Source organism: Cervus elaphus, chromosome 20, assembly GCF_910594005.1.
Source record: "Cervus elaphus chromosome 20, mCerEla1.1, whole genome shotgun sequence".
Classification (NCBI taxonomy): Eukaryota; Metazoa; Chordata; class Mammalia; order Artiodactyla; family Cervidae; genus Cervus; species Cervus elaphus.
In genome coordinates, this window is record NC_057834.1 from 126,619,164 (window position 1) to 126,640,870 (window position 21,707).

The 21,707-nt window shown below is 52.8% G+C and overlaps 2 protein-coding genes across 2 annotated transcripts in view; both read right to left on the bottom strand.

Annotated features, from left to right (window-relative positions):
• The window catches only part of BMP8A (bone morphogenetic protein 8a), a 41,618-nt gene that overhangs the window by 4,840 nt on the left and 15,071 nt on the right, over window positions 1-21,707 (bottom strand). Inside the window, exons 3-6 of the mRNA XM_043877327.1 lie at window positions 21,315-21,463; window positions 3,922-4,122; window positions 3,115-3,194; window positions 2,482-2,592 (exon numbers count right to left, since the gene is read on the bottom strand). Coding sequence (XP_043733262.1) covers window positions 2,482-2,592; window positions 3,115-3,194; window positions 3,922-4,122; window positions 21,315-21,463 — 541 coding nt within the window. The remainder of the gene's footprint in view (window positions 1-2,481; window positions 2,593-3,114; window positions 3,195-3,921; window positions 4,123-21,314; window positions 21,464-21,707) is intronic.
• Window positions 16,826-18,988, bottom strand: LOC122677336 (succinyl-CoA:3-ketoacid coenzyme A transferase 2, mitochondrial-like). The gene has a single exon (XM_043877326.1). It carries the CDS (start codon window positions 18,573-18,575, stop codon window positions 17,022-17,024), a length of 1,554 nt encoding a protein of 517 aa, XP_043733261.1. The 5' UTR covers window positions 18,576-18,988; the 3' UTR covers window positions 16,826-17,021.

Sequence of the window (21,707 nt, forward strand, 5' to 3'; positions counted from 1 at the left end):
GACATCACTGTAGAGCCACGTGGGAGACCAAATCGGAGGCTCTGAAACTTATTGGCTGTGCATCATTCAGGAAAAGTCATGCCTCTGTGGACCTCAGTTTTCTCCTCTGCCAAATGGGTACAATGGTGCTTTTCTCGCTTCCAACACAAATGTATTTCAGACACATGCCTTGTGCCAGCCCTGCCCAGGTGGAAAATATAGAAATGTCTCAGAAGTGGTCCCCGCTCTCATCCTCAGCAGGACAGGAGGGGAAACAGGGGAACATTCCAGCAAACTCCCAGGACCCCTGAGAACAGCACAATAGTCACAGCAGTCGTCCTCGCTCTGGGAGCATGAGTGCTGGAGACCGACGCTGGCTGGGAAGGACCCGGAGACAAGGCAGCAGGGTGAGCAGGAGCTGGCCTGGCCCAGGGTAAACAAGGATGCTCCAGGGCAAAAGAGGGAGGTAGGAAAGGCAGGGAGGTGAGGGCACTGGGACATGGGCTGGGGGGTGCTGGGGAGGTGGGTAGGTCAGGGAGGGGCCCCGAGTCACAGGCCAAAGGCTCAGACTTCTCCCCAGGGATAAGGGATGCCACAGGGAGTTTCCTGGCCCAGAAGGAGGTAGTCACATTTGTGCTTCAGTGCGACCCTCTAGCTGCTGCATGGGGAATGTGGGGGGTGAGGCTGGAGGGACCCACTTCCTCCTCTTCGGCCCCAGGACCCCACAACCACCATCTCACCCCCCTCCCTCCCACCCAGGCTCCTCTTCCTCCCCAGGCCTCTCCAGGGAGGAGGCCCATCCTCGCCCACCTCTTCCACCTCTGCTGTCCTCCCAGAAAATCTCTTCTGCTCTCACGACTCAGAGACTCCAGACTTACACCCACCCCCAACTTCTCACATAGGGTCCCACAGGGCCTCACACATAGAGGGGCAGAAGCAGAACCACTGATTCCCTCCAATCCTTTCTTCAACCCAGCACCTTCGCTGTCCCCTCCTCGTCCTGGGGGAGGGTCTCACCTGGAGGCCTGGGCTCCTGCCCTCCTGCCTCCACCGTCCACTTCTCACCCCACCAGGTGCCTGGTCCTCCTGTCGGGACCGCAGCAGCTCCTCACTCCTCCCTGCCTCCTCCACCCTCGACGTCACGGTGTGTCCTCCCGCAGCTGCCAGAGATGCTTCCAGAGAGTGCCCAGATGAGGCCCTGCTTCTCTGAAACCTGCTCCACCCCTCAGTTTACTTGGGATTAACTCCACCACCTGCCGAGCTTGTGGGAGAGGCCCTGCCCACCCCAACATCACCTGCCTCCGTCCTCCTCCCCTCCAAGCCAGGGTCCTTGAGCCCGCGCAGCTCGCCCCAGTCTCCCCTTCCTCAGGGGACCCATGGTCTTGGCTGTTCCTTTCTTCTCGTGTTCACTGACAGCCTCCCCCGAGGGCAGCCACTGCCCTGACAGCACCTAGCACAGAGCTGGCGCTCCCTCCTGCTGACTGACAGCTCGGGGACCGAGGGGCGGGGCTGCTGCAGAGCCAGGGGACCAGTCCTGGGGGGGCAGTGCCGTCATCACCCGTGCCCCCCTCACAGGGCAGAGAAGCCCACACACTCTCATCACCCCTGAGATTCTGCAAGGAAGGCGGCTCCTGGGGGAGCAGGTGTCCGGCAAACCCCACGTGACCACCAGGAAAGGAGGCATCACCGGGGGTCCAAGCTGCTTTCTTAACTCACTCACTCACTCTGTGGCATCAGCTTGAGTAGCCTCTAACTAGAGTGCCCAGGTCAACATTCTAGAAATAAGCCTCAGTACACACACACACACAAACCACTGCAAACACTTAGCAATAAGCAGCCTCAACCATGTTGCTACTAGAAAATTCCAGCATTTAAAGTTACCCCAGACACCAGGGCATCAGAAGCCCTAAGATCTGTAGAAACACAAAGAGTGAGAGGGACCCAGAAGGAAAAGGAGAGGGACGGGAGGGGCAGCCGAAGCCAGAGGGCACAGGGCGCCCTGTGAGTCTCCTGCGGGAAGAGAGGACAGAGCGTCCACGTGTGTCCCCCAGCCTGACCCCCGGGGTGTGTGGCCCACACAGGAGGCCGCACTCAACAGTGAACACGGTGCACATGTGTGTCCCTGGGGCACAGGTTGGCGTGTGGGACGCCCACCTGTCCTGAATGTGCTGTGCCTCTGACCGCCAGCAGGCAGGCCCACCCAATGGACGTGAATGCCCCCCATGTGCACGTGGAGTGCACATGTGTGTATGTGTGCACACCAGTCAGCAAGAGCCTCCTGCACGCTGTTCAGGTGCATGGGAGGCAGGGTCTCCACAGAGTGGCCACACAGGGGCGGTCTCCGTACGGCTGTGGGATTTCACTGCACGTGCAGGCAGGAAGGTCTCCATGTGAAGAAGGCTCCCTGACACAGAAGTGCCACCATCACCTCTGGGCTGCACGCCCCGCTCCCCGGGGTGAACCCCTCCCCCAGGTGTCCGGGCAGGAGGGCGCGGTGCTGACCAGGGACTGCAGGATGGCGTGGTTGGTGGCGTTCATGCAGGAGTCCAGCGGGAAGGAGCACTCCCCTTCACAGTAATAGGCTGAGTAGCCTTGGGGGGCGATGACCCAGTCCTGGGAGGTAATGGGAGAAGGTGAGTCCCATCCATGCGCCCTCCCAGCCCTTCATCCAGCACCTGTCACAGCACGACTCAGGGCTGCCCCCTCCCTCCCTCAGCCTCAGGACACCTCCCAGGGCAGAGTGCCCCCCCGCCCCCCGCCACCAGGCCAGACATCCACCAAAGTCCCTCGGTGGGCAGAGCTGGGCACGAGCTCCGTCCCCTTCACGCGCCATCAGCGCTCAGCTGTGTCCTCCCCCACCGCCCCAGTCACAGCGCCCTCAGAGGCACAGCCCACCCTGGCCTCAGCTTTCCTGCTGCAGCTCTGACATTTTCAGCTGAGGACTCGGTCTCCATATTCACGGTTTTACAAAACAGCGCTTTTCACTATCAAAGCAACACATTCTCCCTTTAGAGAACTTGGAAAACAGAGGAAAATAAAGACAATCCAAGTTCTCTGTGGGTCTGCCTCCCCTGGGACGCACTTGGGGTCTCCAGGTGGGGACGGTCGTTTAGGAAAGAGGAGAGTCGCACTCACCAGCCAGCCCAGGTCCTGGAAGCTCACGTACAGCTCGTGCCGACGGCACACCTGCCGGCCGTGGGAGCCGTGGACGTCGTCTGCGGGGACACGAGGGGCAAGGACTTTGCTGGGCTGCTGCCAGGGCGGGGAGCCATGACGCGCACATTTGTTGAATAATAAATGGTGGGAAACTAACCCATTTGGTCTCGTGAAGCCCATGTCTGCATCTCTGCTGGTGCCATGACCCAGTTCAAGAACTTTCAATGGCTCTCTATGGTTGTGGTCACCCCACACTCAGCCCAGCCTCCCCTGACTTTCAGCCTGTGGGGTCCTGATAATCCAGTAAAAGCCCCAGGGGCCCTCGGCCATCCAGGGGCCCCTCCTCCTCTCCCTGGAGTCACCCCGACCTCCTCCGCCTGTCCTGCCACGCCCATCCCACAGGACAAGTGGCGCCCACTGAGTCCAGGCAAAGGCTGGCTCCCTGGAGGAAGGGCCCCTGGTGGCCTTGACCCGGCGGGGCTCGGCCTGGTGGGGTGACCTCACACACACACCTGGAGCCTGCGGGGCGCCCGGGGCAGCACCGAGGCCCACAGGGGCCCCTGGTTCTGACAGAGACCAGGGCGAGGCCTGCTGAGCCCCCGAGGCAGAGAAGGGACTCTGGGGCGGTGCGGGCAGCAAGGGTGGATGCTCAGAGCCCCGGAGACTCTGGGGGCGTCGCTCCGCAGGGGCAGGGCAGAGGGTGTCAGGAAAGGCGGCGGGGTGACCGTCGGCCTGACCGCGCTGAGGCCAGAGGAGCTCCGTCCCCGCCTCCGTCCCCAGGCTCACCGAAGATCCCCGGCAGTTTGTTCGGGGGCGGCAGCTCGTTGGTTCTTTTCGGCGGCCTCCTCTTCAGGGGCCTCACGGCTCGAGGGGCTCGGGCGGGGCCCGGGCCAGGGCTCGCCCTGAAAAAGGTGACCACGAAAGGCTGTTTGGAGCGCGGAGCTTGTCGCCCCAGCAGACCGGCCAGGCCAGGATCCACGCTGCGCCCTGAGATGGAGAGAGCAGAGAGGGGTCACTCGGGGGTGGGCGCTGCGCGGGGACACAGCGGGGACCTCTCTGTGGGCGGGCCAGGAGCTCGAGGCTGAGACCTCGGGGGACCCACTGGGCCTGGGTTTCCGCCTCTGAAGCCCCGGGTCCCCAGTCCAGCCCCAGCCCCGCAACCTCCCTGCCCGCTCTCCCCGCACCCCCCTGCCGGGGCGGCGCGGCTACGGGGTCAGGGAGGGGCCTCGCGAGCGCAGGGTCAGGATTAGTGATGACCGAGGGCGTCTCGTGCTAACAGCGCTTTACAGACTCCTGTCAGTTCACGTGAGGCTCTCAGCCGGTCTTCACGGTGACCCCGGACCCATCATTTCACTGAAAAGCAGCCGCTCAGTGACGGCCCACAGCCGCACGGTCCGGGACTCTCAGAACCAAGGCTCCCACCTCTGTCCTGGGGCTCGAGCTCCCACCCCATCGTTTCTGGGCATCAGTGTAGGATTTACAGCCCTCACTGGGGAAGGGGCGGACTCAGTGCTTGCTCTGCTGATACCGCCCTAGAGCAGGCTGTTCCCGTCCCCTGAAGCCCCTGAAGGAGACCCCAGGCTCAGCAGGTAGAGACATTTACCCAAAGTCCCAGAGTCCGGTTTCAACATGTGCATTTAATCCCAGAGCCCAAGTTCTTGTCCATTTTCTTAGCCACCAGGTTTGTGGTTTAAAAAGGAGGAAAGAGAGAAAAGGCTGCGGGCAGAGACATGCTTGGGGCCTCAGTCTCAGAGCAGTGACGCTTGTAAAAGTGGAATTTTATTCATATCAGCTTAAAGTCTGAGGATGCAGGAAAAGCACACTTATTATCCCTAAAATGTCAACTCCACCAATAAAACTATATTCCTATACTTCTTTGTATTCCCAATGACCTCTTGTTTTTTGTCAAAGTAAGGTAATGACTGTACAAAAACTTAGAAAAAATATCACCCATAAATCCGTCCCCTACTCCAACACAACATTTTCATTTTCCTGGGGTTTTAAATCGTGAGCATAACAAAGAAATCTGTATTTACTCCCAACTTTTCCAGATCAACTTTTTCTCCATTGTTTAGTCTTAACTATGAACATTTCAAATGTCTTCCCTTGTGGCTCAGCTGGTAAAGAATCCACCTGCAATGCCAGAGACCCGGATTTGATGTCTGGGTTGGGAAGATCCCTTGGAGAAGGGAAAAGGTACTCACTCCAGGATTTTTCCCTGGAGAATTCCATGGGCTGTGTAGTTCATGGGGTCGCAAAGAGTCAGACACGACTGAGTGACTTTCAGTACTTTCACTTTCTTGAGAAGATATAGCTTAATATTTAGATATTAGTTCATCTTTAGACATTTAGGTTATTTACTGGTTTCATCATAAAGATGAGAATATGATAGAATGTCTTCATTTCCTTTCCTTGTGGGATTTCTTAAGGAAATATAATCATGTTAAAAACAGGGACATGACTACAGGTTATGTTTCCTAAAATATGGGCCCTAGCGTCCCACTTCCATGTACATTTCACCCCAGTGTTGAAATAGTGATGCATATGCAAGTATATGTATGTGTACACACGTGCACATTGATATAGCAAGCGTACACATATACACATACATAAAAATATGTGTTCCATTAGCGAATCTCATGATCCTCCACTGTATACTACAAGTCAAGGACATTGACTGCCCTAAGCACAGCCTGGCTCAAAGGTTAGTCCTTAAACATCTGTGGCTTAGCCCCAAGTCCAGGGGCCAGAGTTGACTGAACAACTAATCAAGCAGAGACTAACTTTGACCTATGACATCACCTGCCACTACATGCACTGGGCTCATCATCGGAGCTGCCACTCAGGGATGACCCTGCTGAGACAGGAGCTGACACTGAAGGGGCCCGGGGAGAAGCCGTTCGGGGAATTCAGATCATGGCAAGTGAGGGACCCAGGAAGAGCCGGCCCGTGAGGAGGCGAAGCCACAAGACACAGAGCAGCCCGTCCGCAGAGGGAAAGGGCCCGAGGGCACCAGGAGGTGGCCAAGGAGTGACACAGGCAGGCGGACGCCTGTCGGCCACGCAGCACTGGAGTGGAGCTCCATGCCCAGCGGACATGTGGGGTGGCCTTGGCCCAGCAGCCCTCCGGGCCTGTGTGTGCAGCCCCCGGTCCTGTGAGTCCCTGGAGAGCCCTGTCCACGGACGGGCCAGGGAGACCTTGAGTGACCCAAGGCTGGGCCCACTGTAGGCTTTTCTTTGTGCAACTGTCTGATATTGGGGTCTCCTGGGGGCAGAGAGGTGGGGTCACAGGGCAGGCCTGGGCTGTCCAGGTGGTGGCCCCCAGGCTGCCTGACTCTGGCAGGACCCTTTCGAGAAAGCAGAGCGGGAACTCCAGGAGCCTCTGGGGCCCAGAGTCCCCACTCTAGACCTGAGCTGTGAGGGTGCCGGCAGGCACGCCGTCCCTTTGCAGGGGACGAGGGTGTGTGGCCACGCCTGGAGATGCGAGCCACTGTGGCCTTCCCTCCCCCACTGCAGGCACAGATGAAGATGCTGCTCTTCTGGGCCAGGCGGGCCCCCGACACGTCCAGCCTCCTCCCATGTCTGAGTCCTCCCCATCAGGGCCCGGGTGTCATGGCAGCTCCCCTGCCCGTCCCATCCCCGGGGACTCAGCCCCCTCCGCCTGGGCCAGGCCAAGGTCGCTCCCATCCGTCCCCAAGGCCTCTTTCTGCCCTGGGTGCCACCTGACCCTCCCTGCAGCCCCTGTCCCCTTCTCAGCCTGCAGTCATGGGTGTCCACGTTGAAGGACAGTCAGGACGCCTGGGGACCCTTGGAGGGAAACCAGCTGTGACCAGGCGTGCTTTTGTCCCGCAGGTTGTTTCCTCACCAGGAGAACTAGGAACGCAGTGCTTTTCCTTCTTTCTGCTGTTGACCAGCCCTCTCGCTGATCTGCTTCTGGAAACCTCTGCCTGTCCTGGCTGCTGCTGGAAGACCTCTCCCGACACCCAGGGCACGTCAAGTCCTCGTCTCCAGAAGCCCCGGAAGGTGCTGCACCGTCCACCCGGTGACGCCCATCCCCTGCCCGCCTGGTGACGGTCCCCTGACACCCCGTGGCTGTCCCTTCAGGGGCACTGTCTTCACTTCAGGATCTGGGCCTCCCGCCAGGGTGAGGCTCCAGGGAGGCCTCTCCGAAAGGCTTTCCCTGACCAGCTGGAGCTTCATGTTCTTACCCACGAGCTCCTGTGCAGCCCTAGGGCCTCACTGAGAAAGCCTGAGTTCCACGGCAGGCCTGAGCTTGAACCCTAGGCATACACACACACACATTTTTTTTTTTTCTGTTTAGTCTGTGAGACTGTGGATTCAGGATGAAGTACCTTTCTGCCCCTCTTGGGTTTCAAGGGAGTATGAACAAGAGGCTGGTTTAGGCTCCCTGACAGAGCGGAAGGGTCTAGTGTCTCATCTGGATAACACAGGAACACTATGATTTGCAATGAGAAAACCCACTGAAGTCCATCGGTCAGGTTTCTAGAACTCCTCCTACCTAAGTCACAGCCTTTGGCCACACACAGGCAGACTGTTTATTCAGAGGAGACTTCCCTGAGGAATGTTAGCACCCACAGTCTCTCCCTCTTCAGTTGCTCCTGTGACTGGTTTACTGGCCGCCTAGATGGTCTTTTTCCCTTCTAGAGACATCCATTTAGCTACAGGAAAGAGAAATGTGGGAGGCAGAGGAGGTGAGGTTACAAGTAAAAGAGTGACAAAATGAAAGGCCCTAGAAAGAAAGTCAGAGGGCCAAAGGAAAAACATCTTTCATTCAGATGGCATTTCTCCTGATCAGAAAAAATTCACATTTATGCAGATTTTCATGGTTCTAGTAAAACTGTGCCTTACTGTAGACTCTGGGTGTTGTTCTATAACAGGGGTAGGGCAGGCACAACCTAATCATCCCTGCTCAGCCACTGGTTGGCACTGCAGTGGGCCCCACCCCACAAGGGAGCAACTCAAGGAGCTACCATTAGTAGTTCCACTAAGCCATTGGTCGCCACTGAAGTAGGCCCCTCCCACTCCCCTTCTCTGTATAAAAGAAGCCCAAATTTGGACTGGGACAAGATAGTTTTTTTCTAAAACACTGGCTTGCCATCTTCCTGGTCTGCTAGCTTTCTGATTAAAGTCGTTTTTCCTTGTCCTGACAACTTTCTCCCAGTTTATTGGCCTGACATTTGATGAGCAGAACTAGCTTGGGCTCAGTAACAAATTTTGGTGAGCCAGCCTTGATGCTTGTGGCTAGCTGGCCCCAGGTGGGGAATTTTCTGGTAAGACCTTAGGAGCTGCTGGGACCACTTGTCCTGAGGATCTTCCCTTCAAAATTCCCTGAAGTGGTCCTGGCTGCCCCAGTGCATGGCAATTGGAGCAAGGAACTGACATTCGGGAGCCAACAGTTTCCCTATACCGTATAAAACCATGAAGGTTTTCTCCTCTCAGTTAAGGCTTTTTCCTTTAAGGGAAAAGCCAATTTGTTCATTTGATTGGGATATCTTGTTGGAGAGGGAAATTGCTGGACTCTTCCAGTTGTGAACCAGTTCATTGAGTTTTGTTTGGCATTCATTCAGGATGGAATCTCTTTGTGCTTTTAGTATTGGAATTTGCTGGTGCTTTTTTGTGTTTTGCTGTTTTTTTGTTAATTTATTTTAAAAAGTTATTATTTACTCATTTATTTTTATTTCTGGCTGCACTGGGTCTTTGCTGCTGCACGTGGGCTTTCTCTGGTTGTGGCGAGCGGGGGTTACTCCTCGTTGCGGTACATGAGCTTCTCATTGCAATGGCTTCTCCGGTCACAGAGCACAGGCTCTAGGTGCACAGGACCCATGCCCCCTGCATTGCCAGGCTGATTCTTAGCCATCGGAGCACCAAGGAAGTCCATGTTTTGTTACTCTGTAACTTATAAATATGGGAAATACAGCTGTCCCTAAGGAAAGCCCTTTGTAGTGTATCTTAAATAAATGGGTAAAAATATAGCTGTGGGCCTATGACTGAGGAAGAGATGATATTCTTCTGGAATAGTGTGTGGTCCTGGGACTTCCTTAGTGATCCAGTGGTTGGGAATCTGCCTGCCAATGCAGGGGACACAGGTTTGATCCCTGTCCAGGAAGATCCCACATGGTTTGGAGCAATGCTCGTGAGCCTGCACCACAACTACTGAAGCCTGTGTGCCCTAGGGCCTGTGCCTGCAACAAAGAATAGCCCCTGCTGGCCGCAACTAGAGAAAGTCCATGTGCAGCAATGAAGACCCTGTGCAGCCAAAAAATAAATAAGTAAAATTAAAAAAAAATAGTATGTGGTCCCAGTATACATTGGGATCAGGAGAGCAATGGCCCTTGAACAGCTCACCTAATTATTATACAGCCTTGCACTAGAATTGTTCTGTGAAAAAGCATGGAGAAATGATGAGATCCTGATGTAGAAGCATTTATGCTACTGTATCAGGAGGAGGAGAAGGCAGAGACTTCTGTATCATGGTACAGTGTCTAAAGGGAAAAACCTGTTCTACAAGAGGGAGGGAAGAAAGCGAGAGTGAGGACATGTTATTTCAAAACTTTAAACCCCTCTCTGGCCAACCTAGCTCTCCCACTAGCTGAGCAGACTGCATTAGCAGTTGTTCGAGCCACCCTGCACCCACCATGCTACCAACGTGTTTACTGCCTCCTATTTCCCCTACTTATGGGGATCAATTAGAAGTTCTGTGTTAACCCCCAGTTTCCCTGGTAGCTCAGTTGGTAAAGAATCCGCCTGCAATGCAGGAGACCCCAGTTCAATTCCTGGGTCGGGAAGATCCACTGGAGAAGGGATAGGCTACCCACTTCAGTATTCTAGGGCTTCCCTTGTGGCTCAGCTGGTAAAGAATCTGCCAGCAATGCAGGAGACCTGGGTTTGATCCCTGAGTTGGGAAGATCCCCTGGAGAAAGGGAAAGGCTACCCACTCTGAGAAAGGCTATGCACTCCAGTATTTTGGCCTGGAGAATTCCATGGACTGTATAGTCCATGGGGTTGCAAAGAGCTGGACACAACTGAGCGAATTTCACTTCACTTCATGTTAACTCCCAGGCACAGGGACCTGGTTTGGTGTAACCATTTAAGACCCAATAGGGTACCCAGTTTGGACTGGGAGCCACTTCCGAAACGGCAATTTTCCTTGTGCTGATATCCTGTAGGAGGCTTTAATGCAGATGGCCAGCCGGCTGGGTTTCTATGGATACATATGCCATTCTCAACTTCAGATCTGTTTCACTGGAAAACCCAATAACCCTACATACTGAGAGGACCCCTTCTATATGACTGAACTTTTCACTGCTAGCTTTGCCACTCATCATTCCTCCTGGGCAGGCATTCATACTCTTATGAATATGATGCTTGCTGGGGACGAAAGAAGGATAGTCATTGACAAGGTTAGAGAGGAAGCAAACCAGCTTCATCTAGCAGATCCAGATGGAATTCCAGAAGCAAATCTGTCAGTCCCTATTGCTAAGACCAACTGGGATCCTAATAATGGAGACATGCTGCTCCTAAAGCATTATAGGAAGTGCATCTTAGTGGGTCTTTGAAAGATCAGGCAAAAGACTTAAATGAAATTCAAGAAATACACCAAAAACTCAATGAGGATCCATCAGAGTCTCTAGAAAGAATTTATCAAGCTTATAGGCACAATACTGGTACAGATCCTGAGGCCCCTGAAAATATGAGAATGGTAAATATGACCTTCATTGGGCAAAGCGTCCAGATATAAGAAGAAAACAACAAAAGTCAGATGGAATCTTTGGAATGAGCCCTTCTCAACTGGTAGATATTGCTTTTAAGGTGTTCAACAACAGAGAACAAGGTCAGGGGAAGAGGATGCAAGACAGAACACAACTTTTCTGGCCACAGTGCTGGATTCCTGGAGAGCAAGTAACCGGAAGAGAAGTAAGCCAACATGGGGAGGAAACAGTGTGCTTACTGTAAGGAGGAAGGGCATAGAAGAAGGAGTGCCCTAGGCTAAAGAATAAAAAAGTAGAATAAAAGAAAGACAGGAGCCTTTCATATGGTAGAAAGAGAGGAACAGTCTGATGATGAATGAAGAGGCTGGGGGCTCCCTTAGACTTAAGTTCCAATTCCAATTTCCCTGCAGGGTCCCAGGTAACTTTGACAGTGAAGGACAAGTTGACTGACTTTCTGATTGGTAAACACCAAGGTAACAGAAAACATCTCAGTCCATCCTGGTCACAAGAGTTTCTGGAAAAGTACAAAATTATTCTTTCTTACAAACTTCTAGAATGCCAGTTAACCTCATCCTGGAATACAGTTTCTTATATATGCCAGCATGTCCAATATTTCCGGTTGAAATCTTGTTTGTAAATTAAATGCTCAAGTAACTTTTTTGTCAAAGTAGCTTGACATCAGGGTCCCACCAGAGCATGCTGTAAGCTACAGATGGCACTCATGGACACCCCAGAAAAGGTGACAGAGCTCTTCCCCACCGCTTCTGCCCTTGAGGTCTAAAAAAAGGTAAGGCTGGAAGTATGGGCTGATGGCACCCCAGGAAAGGCCAAAAATGCATGGCTAATACAAGTCCCATTAAAAAGGGACACTGGGACACCTAATCTAAAACAATACCCTCTGAGGCAAGAGACCCAAAAGGGAATTCAGCCAATTCTTGAAAAAATTCTTAAAACAGGACTGACTAAACATTGCAGGTTCCCAAATAACACCCCATCCTCCCAATCAAAAAGCCAAACTTGGACTTTCTGGGTGGTGCAGTGGATAAGAATCCGCTTGCCAATGCAGGGGACGCGGGTTCAATCCCTGGTCCTGGAAGATTCCACATGCTGAGGAGCACCTAAGCCCGTGAGCCACAATTACTGAGCCTGAGTGCAGAAACTACTGAAGCCCATGAGCCTAGAGCCTGTGCTCCACAACAAGAGAAGTCATGGCAATGAGAAGCCCTTGCATCGCAACAAAAGAGTAGCTCCTGCCAGCTGCAACTAGAGAAAAAAGTGCAATAAGGAAGACCCAGCACGGCCAAAAATAAAGATAAATAATGCCAAACTCAACAGAGTATCATTTTGTCCAAGACTCAAGGGCTATTAATGAAATAGTTCAAGATTTGCACTCTGTGGTACCTAATCCATTGTTGTTGTTTATTTGCTAGGTCATGTCCAGCTCCTTTGTAACCCCATGGACTGTAGACCACCAGGCCCCTTTGTGCATGACATTTTCTAGGCAAGAAGACTGGAGTGGGTTGCCATTTCCTTCTCCGGGGGATCTTCCTGACCCAGGGATTGAACCCATATCTCCTGTATTGGTAGGTGGATTCTTTACCACTGATCAACCTGGGAAGCCCAACCTAATCCACACACTCTGGTTAGAACTCTTCTGGGAGAAAATAACTTGTTCTCAGTTTTGGAATTGAAAGATGCCTTTTTTCTGCATTCTTACTGCAGAAGAATCACAGTAGCTATTTGCTTTTGAATGGCAGGACCCAGAAACACAGAGAGTCCAATAGTATTGTTGGACAGTCCTGCCTCGAGGACTTAAGAATTCCTCACCTTGTTCGGAGATATGTTAGCTAGGGACCTGAGAAACAATATTGGATGAAAGACTCTTATTCCAATCTATGGGCAATATGCTTTTAGCAAGACTTACACATGATGTGTCTACAAAACACCATAAGAACCCTGAATTATTTGGCCCATTGTGGATACAAGGTCTCCCAGAAAAAGGCCCAAGTACATAAGCAGTAAGTCACATGTCTGAGTTTTGTTCTTTCCCATGGACAGTGAGGTACTTTGCCTGCAGGTAATCACAGGCTTGGGAACACCCAAGATTCACAGACAACTGAGGGGGTTTCTGGGAATGGCAGTATTCTGTTGGATTTGGATCCTGAACTATGGGCTCATGGTGAAGCCCCTCTATGAAGCTTTAAAGGGACATGGTTTTGAGCCCTTTACTTCGACTACCGAGTGCAAAAGTACATAAATGGGGCCTAATGTACAAAGGACCATCCAGTGAGTCACTCAAAATTGCATGATTTGTGCGAAAAATAGCCCCAAGACTGCTGTTAGACCTCCTCAGATAGGGACTCAACACAGAGGAGCCTGCCCCTCTGAGGACTGGCAAACAGACTACTCAAATGCTTTGAGTCACAGGAAATTTCAGATGCCCACTAGCATTTCTGCACACTCTTTCAGGGTAAGTGGAGGCATATCCCACCAGGAAAGAAAAAGCCTCAGAAATGCTTAAGGTTCTCCTTAAGGAAAGTGAAAGTGTAAGTTGCTCAGTTGTGTCCAACTCTGTGTGACCCCATGGACTGTAGCCTGCCAGGCTCCTCTGTCCATGGAATTCTCCAGGCCAGAATCCTGGAGTGGGTAGCTGTTCCCTTCTCCAGGGGAATCTTCCCAACCCAGGGATCAAACCCCAGTCTCCTGCATTGCAGGCGGATTTTTTACTGTCTGAGCCACAAGGGAAGCCCTCTTTAAGGAAATAATCTCCCAATTCAGACTGCTTCATTCCCTTCAAAGTGATGATAGGCCTGCTTTTGTCTCTAGCAAAACCGAACAAGTGTCTAAGGCACTGCAAATTACTTGGAAGCTACATTCATCCTGGAGAACACAATCAGCAGAAAAAACCAAGAAAATGAACCATACATTAAAAAGGAGCATTGCTAAAATATGTGAAGAGACTAACTTAATTTGGAATACAGCCTTGCCAGTTGCCCTGCTACTAGTCAGAGTGGTTCCCAGAAGTAGGCTTAAATTAAGCCCCTCTGAAATATTGTATCATTGTGGTCATTCCAGATGTCTGCCTGGGCAGGAGAATCTATAAGTGCTCTGAAAGATCTAGCAGTTGCCAATTCTGTGAAAACTCTGGGCACTATACTAACCACTATACTAACCTCTGTTCATGAGTTTGCTTCCAGCAGGTCTGACTATCCAACTGAGGTAGCCTCGTATCCTTTCGCATCTGGAGACCAAGATAGTTTTCTCTCCTTCAAACCCAGAGAGAATAAGGGCCTGAGCATCAGCTGATCGCAAGTGGACAGGACCACATGTGGTCCTTATCATGCACTCATCTGTCAGTTTAACTGAAGTAAAGCCATGGATTCATCTCACTTGGATTAAGATAGCCCCATTGTCATCAGAAAATGACCCAGCTCTTGGGACTTCTCTTCTGGTCCTGTGGCTAAGACTCTATGCTCCCATTGCAGGGGGCCTGAGTTCCATCCCTGGTCAGGGAACTGGGTCCTATGTACCGCCAAATAAATATTTTCAAAAGGGAGAAAATGACCCAACTCCTGAGAGACCTAGAGAGCAACGGGTTTGTGAACCCTTAGAAGATTTAAGGTTACTCTTTGAAAAGGGTAATTTCTGAGATTAAAATTTCATGGTAGGTACTTCCCTGGTGGTCCAGTGGTTAAGAATCTGCCTTCCAATACAGGGGATGTGGGGTTGATCCCTGGGAACCTAGATCTCACATGCTGTGGGGCAAATAAGCCTGGCACGCCATAACTACTGAGCCCATGCACCATAACTAGAGAGAAACCTGTGAACCTGTGTGCCACAACGGAAGATTCTGCAGGTCAAGGCAAAGATCCTACGTGCCGCCACTAAGACCCGATGCAGCCCCAAATAAATAAATATTTTCACTTTCATAGAAGGATTTCATTATGTTCAAATAGTTGTAGATAAAGAATTGTAGTGCTTACTAAAATTTTAACGAATATTCTCAAGATAAAGAATTGTAGTGCTTATTAAAATTTTAACGAATATTCTCAACCCAAAGCTGATCAATTCCATTTCAGAATCATCCCCTCATTGCCCCTATTCAACAGGAAGTAGTCAGAAAGATCCTTACCCCTTTTTACCACAAGACTGTGAAATGGACATTGGCAGTGGGGAACATGGGCGGGACCTCTCCCAAGACCCTCCCCTAAATGAACTACTGTCAACAAGCAACTGTTAGTGGTCCCAGTAAGCCACTGGCTGGCGCTGCAGTAGTCCCTTCCCCCTCCTCTGCCTAAAAGGGGCCCAAATGGGGACTGGCACAAGATGGTTTTTTTGAGACGCTAGTCTGCCATCTTTTCGGTCTGCTAGCTTTCTTAGAGTCATTCTTCCTTGCTCCTAAAACTTGTCTCCAGATTGGTTGATCCGTCAAGCGGTGAGCAGAGAGAACTTGTGCTCCGTAACAGATTCTCCTCCATTACTTTCCCTTACATTTCAGGATCCACTTATGACAGCAGACACTTCAATGAAACCCTTACTGTGGGATCATCTCAAGCTGCAAAGAATTTAAGGTAAATATTGTAACAGAGCAGTGAGGGCAGCCCCTAACCTGCAGCCATTGCTGCTTCTCATTACTCCGCACCCTGTTGCCAAGCAACGGGTCCTGCTCAGCCATTGGTCGGTGCCTCGCTCCCCCATAAGGAACCAACTGTCAATGAGTGACCATTACTGGTCCTGTTCAGTCATTGGTCGGTGCTATAATGGGCCCCGCCTGCGGCTGCTGTTGCTGCTGCTGCTGCTAAGTCGCTTCAGGCCGAGTCCGACTCTCTGCGACCCCATAGACGGCAGCCCACCAGGCTCCTCCGTCCCTGGGGTTCTCCAGGCAAGAATACTGGAGTGGATTGCCATTTCCTTCTCCAACGCATGCATGCATGCTAAATTGCTTCAGTCCTGTCCGACTCTATGCAACCCTATGGACAGCAGCCCACCAGGCTCCTTTGTCCACAGGATTCTCTAGGCAAGAATACTGGAGTGGGTTGCCATTTCCTTCTCCAATGGGCCCCGCCTACAAGCCACCAATTGTCAAGAAAGGACAGTTAGTGAGGGGATTCAGAAAACAGTGGAGTGAGGGTCATGAGGTGGAGAGTGGGTAACAGGTGGATCCTGGTTTTCTCCCGGAAGCCCTCCAGCTCACCCAGGCTTGGGCCAGCAGGTGAGCTGGGGTGCCCAGGGAACAGACTGAGGGCTATATCCTTTAGGGCTCCAGAGCCCTCACCAAGGCCATCAACTAGCCTGGGCCCAGGCCTTGAGGCAGCAGTGAACCTCTCCCCAATCCTTGTCTCTGTGGCCAGATAGCAGTGGTAGTCTGCCTGGGTCACAGTTTGTGGGACCTGATCTCCCCCCTCTTTGGGCGGCCTGAGGAGCCTAAGAGCTGGTTGGGTTGGGTGCCTGGCTCCTTTAGTGATGATAGCTGGGCAGAGTCTGGGAACCTGGCCCTGAGGGAGCTGCCAACTGAGATCTGCCTCCGCTTAGCTAGGACTGAGACCCTGGAGGGTGAAAGTTGTGCCTTGGGACCTTTCCCTTTCTTGTCAGGGCAGAGAATAACATTCATTTGGTAGAGACTTACAGGAACATCCTTACCTGACAATGACCTGACTTTAAGAGCGAAGAATCTGTCACCAAGAAGTCTGGAACAACTAACCATGACCCTTCCTCACCTTGCCTATAAAAGGGCTTTGCTGAAAGTTTTCAGGGTTCTTAGGGCATAAACCACGCATCTCTTTGCATGGCCCTGAGATAAACCTTTCTTTGTTCCAAACTCCAATGTTTTCGTAGTTTGGCCTCACTGTGCATCAGGAACAAGGACTTGCATTTTCAGTAACAATATCACAGACAGTGAGGAGGGTGAGGGAAACAGAGGTTTCGCAGAACTCACAGGACATACAAAGGCAGTTTCTCTGTTTTCCTTTCATTTTTAATTAAAGGCACATCTCTCTTGAGAGAACAAAGCCTATCCAGGGGCAGCCGGCCTGGGATGGCAGGACAAAGCCGGCCAGATGCTGGTGAAATGTACAACTGTGACTGTGGCTTCCTTGGAATGCAGTCCTGGGAGGTGAAGGCAGAAGCACACACTCTGGGACTGAGGTTCACTCTCGGGCTACATTTTGACCTGCTGCATGGGTCTGAGATTCGGGGAGATGGCAAAGGGGCTCCCCGTGCTCTTTTTGATGTCCTCCACGGTTAGGCCTTCCCAGAGCTCAATCAGGGTCAGTCCTGTCTTCTTGTGCACGTCAAACACGGCCTTCTCGGTGATGATTCGGTCCACGCACCGCTTCCCAGTCAGCGGCATGGTGCACTTCTCCACGATCTTGGGTTCGTTGGCCTTGTTGCAGTGCTCCATGGTGACCACCACGCGTGTCTTGGAACTGGACACCAGATCCATCGCACCCCCCATGCCTTTCACCTTCCTGCCGGGTATCATCCAGTTAGCCAGGTCACCGTATTTGGAAACCTGCATGGCTCCCAGCAAGGTCAGGTTGATGTGTCCCCCCCGAATCATGGCAAATGACTCATCGCTGGAGAAAAAAGAGCCCCCGGGAAGAAGGGTGACTGTCTGCTTGCCCGCGTTGATGAGGTCCGCGTCCACCTCCTCTTTTAGTGGAAAGGGACCCAAGCCCAAGATCCCGTTCTCACTGTGAAGGTGCACGGTGATGTTGGGGCTGATGTAGTTGGGGGCCAGGAGAGGGATGCCGATGCCCAGATTGGCGTACATGCCGTCCTCAAATTCAAGAGCTGCCCGCTTGATGATCCGTGTCCTTATGTTATCTGAAGACTTGCATATTTCATCATCCTCTTTCCGGACGGTTAAACGCTCAATTCTTTTCTCATATTTTTCCCCCTGTATAATGCGATCTACATAAATGTTAGGAACATGGATGTCTTCTGGGGCAAAGGACCCCACATCCACAATTTCTTCAACCTCCACCACGGAGGTTCTGGCAGCTTTGCACATGGGCACGTTGAAGTTCCTGGCGCTGGCCCTGAAGATGACATTTCCTGCCCAGTCGGCCTTCCAGCCTTTCACCAAAGCAAAATCAGCGGTGATGGCGTGCTCCAACAGGTAGTGCTGCCCATGAAACTCCCTCACCTCCCTGGGCTGGCTGAGGATGGCGATGTGGCCGTCCGGTAAGTACCTGATGGGTGCGCCTCCCTCCTGGACCAAGGTCCCGTAGGCCGTGGGGGTGTAGAAGGCGGGCACACCGGCGCCCCCCGCGCGGATGCGCTCGGCCAGGGTGCCCTGGGGAGTGATCTCCAGCTCCAGCTCGCCTGCCAGGTACTGGTGCTCACAGAGCGAGTTCTCCCCCAGGTAGGAGCAGATGATGCGGGTGATCTGCTTGGTCCCCAGTAAAAGGCCGAGACCGAAGTTCTCCACCCCCACGTTGCTGCTGACCACGGTCAAGTCCTTCACGCGGGTCTTCAGCAGCGCCCCTATCAGGTTCTCTGGGATCCCGCAGAGCCCGAAGCCCCCGATCATGATCCTCGAGCCGTCAGTGATGTCTCTCACGGCCTTCACCGGGTCCGTGTAGAACCTGGCGCGCGCGCGGGCGCTGCAGGCGAAGCCGCACGCGCCACCCTTCGCCAGCGCGCGCCCCGAGCGGCCGGCGGGGACCCGCCGCCTGAGCACAGACGCCAAGAGCCGCAGAGCCGCCATCGTCCGCTCCGCTCCGGCTCGGGCTCCGGGCCCAGCGGGGACAGGCGGGGACAGGAGGCAACCGTGCGTCCCCGCCCGCGCGTCACAGAGCAGGGGGCGCCCAGCCGTGAAGCGCCCGCCCGGCTGGTTTCCGCCGCTCCGCTCGGTCTCCGCGCTCCGAGGGCCCGAGGGGCCGAGCTTCCCGGGCCGCCGGGCAGGCGGCGGGACCGCCTGGATCGTCTAGAGGACCAGAGGGATCCGGGGCCTGACACTCGGAGACCCCGAGGCGACGTCCCTCCCGGGAAGCCTGGGCGCCGGCCTCCTGCCCTCTCCATCGTCGCCCTTCCTCCCAGGCGCGCTACTCCTGTCAACTCACCACCCCCCCACCCCCAATAAAATCCACTTCTGGGTAACGGGATTGGAATGAAAACTGATCTTTTCCAGTCCTGTGGCCACTGCTGAGTTTTCCAAATTTGCTGGCATATTGAATGCAGCACTTTCACAGCATCATCTTTCAGGATTTGAAATAGCTCAATTGGAATTCCATCACCTCCACTAGATTTGTTCATAGTGATGCTTTCTAAGGCCCACTTGACTTCACATTCCAGGATGTCTGGCTCTAGGTGAGTGATCACACCATCGTGATTATCTGGCTCATGAAGATCTTTTTTGTACACTTCTGTGTATTCTTGCCACCTCTTCTTAATACCTTCTGCTTCTGTTAGGTCCGTACCATTTCTGTCCTTTATCGAGCCCATTTTTGCATGAAATGTTCCCTTGGTATCTCTAATTTTCTTGAAGAGATCTCTAGTCTTTCCCATTCTGTTGTTTTCCAACCAGACCATCCTAAAGGAGATCAGTCCTGGGTGTTCACTGGAAGGACTGATGCTGAAGCTGAAACTCCAATACTTTGGCCACCTCATGCGAAGAGTTGACTCATTGGAAAAGACCCGGATGCTGGGAGGGACTAGGGGCAGGAGGAGAATGGGACGACAGAGGATGAGATGGTTGGATGGCATCACTGACTCGATGGACATGAGTTTGACTGAACTCCGGGAGTTGGTGATGGACAGGGAGGCCTGGCGTGCTGCGATTCATGGGATCACGAAGAGTCGGACACAACTGAGCGACTGAACTGAACTGAACTGGGTCACGGGCTCCAACACCTCTGTCCCCAGCACTCCCGGTCCAGGATCGACATTTCCATGGATAGTCTAGCCGGGCCTCAACGACACCCCCGCCGAAGGAGACCTCTTGCCTTCCTGTATCAAACCTGCTCCTCCTCTGTTTTTCCCCACCTCGGGAAAAAACAAAACCAAACCTGTTAAAAAGAGCCACTGACTCAGTCCTGTCACTGACACCTCCTCCAAGCACCCTCCTCCGTTTCGCCCCTGGACAAGCACCCCCATCCCCAGCTCCCACCTCAACCCTGTGAGGCTCTGGGGCCTCTCTGACTTCGCTCTTGTCCCCCACAGTCTACTCTCCCCACTGAAGTCAGGGGACCTTTATTTTGTACATAAGATAAATGAACTTTTCATTTTATAATAGTTGGGATTCAGAGAAAATACTCTAAGATTATATAGAGTTCTCACATGCTCAGACCCAGTTTCACCTGGCAAGTGTTAACATTTAAATGATTATGGTACCTTTTTTACAACTAATGAACCAATATTGGTTTCTTATTATTTACTAAACACCATGACTGACTCAGATTTCATTAGTTCTCCATCAGTGTCTTTTTTTCTGTAGAATGTGCTTCAGTTCAGGTTGTCTGGTAGTTTTCTCATGATGAGACTGGGGTTCTGGGTTTCGAGGATAAAGACCACGGAGGTGAAGTGTTCTCATCTTGTCAGATCAAGGGTGTCTGGGAGCTACGTGAGGTGTTCATGGGAGCCCAAGTACCTGGCTGAGGGGGTGCCGCTCAGGGTCCTCCCTAAAGTTACTGCCTCAGCCTGTGCACACTTTGGAAGCAAGTCACCAAGTGTAGCCCACACTGAAGGAGGGGAAGAGGCTACACCTCCTTGAGGGGGAGTGTCTCAGAGGGTGGTTTTATAAAAAGCTGAATCAGATCCTGCCATCCTCCATTGCTCTTAAAAAAAATAACACTGATTTCATACTTGATATTTTGGCCACTTCTCTCAACCTCCTCACAATCACTCCCTGTCCCACTGTGCTCCAGCCACGGCAGCCCCTTGCTGTAACTCAGACACACCAACATGGGCCCACCTTCAGCATTTCTAGTCCCATTGCCAGGATAAAAGAGGCTCTCCCCCAAACACCTGCTGAATGAATGCATGAAGGCACGGATCCTTACTTAACAGATAAGGAAACTGAGACTTGGAAAGGCAAGCAACCTGCCAAGGTCACTGACTTAGAAGGCTGCAGAGTCCAGATTCATACCCGGGCCTCTGCCTAAGAGCCTAAGGGTGTGAGCACATCCCCTCACTCTGCCCATGACAGAAACTCCTGGGGCACAAGGTGGCTCTGTAGAGTAGAAAGACTCACCCATTTCTTGGGGAGGGAAACCATGAACTCACTCTTAGCAGCTCTAGTCTTGGTCCTGCAGGAGGAGAGGATCTCTGCCAGTAGGGGCCTTCCTGCTGTGCCACACTGTGGGACCCTTCTACCTACCCACTGGGTCCCCTCGCCTGAGAAAGGCCAGCCCTCGGGGCCAGATGAGGGGGCTCCAGCTGTGTCTGCTGCCAGCAGCTTCCTTGGAGGAGCCCCCAGAGGACGGTTCGGTGCTGACCCCAGTCTTACCATCATCTGTTTCCACATAGAGGCGGAGTCCCAGGTCCTTGTTACGGTTCAAGAGCCAGCGGTCACTGGCTGCTGTCACGTCCAACACCAGCCAGCCCTCGTCCCCAGATCGGAGCGTCTGAAGATCCAAAAAGAACAAGTCAGACTCCCTGTGGACACGAAAGAACAATTAACCGAGGGCCGGCACAGCTGCCTTTGTGTTTCCAGTGCCCGCCGGGGGACCATGAGTGGGGCATCTACCCGCCTGGCTCTGGCCTGGGTGCCTTCCAGGCCTTATTTCACTGTCTACTCTACAAAGGTGTTACAGAGCCTGTGTACAGATGGGGAAACTGAGGCTCAGGAGTTCAGTGACCCATCCATGGTCCCACAGCCAAGACAGCAAGGCGGGGACTT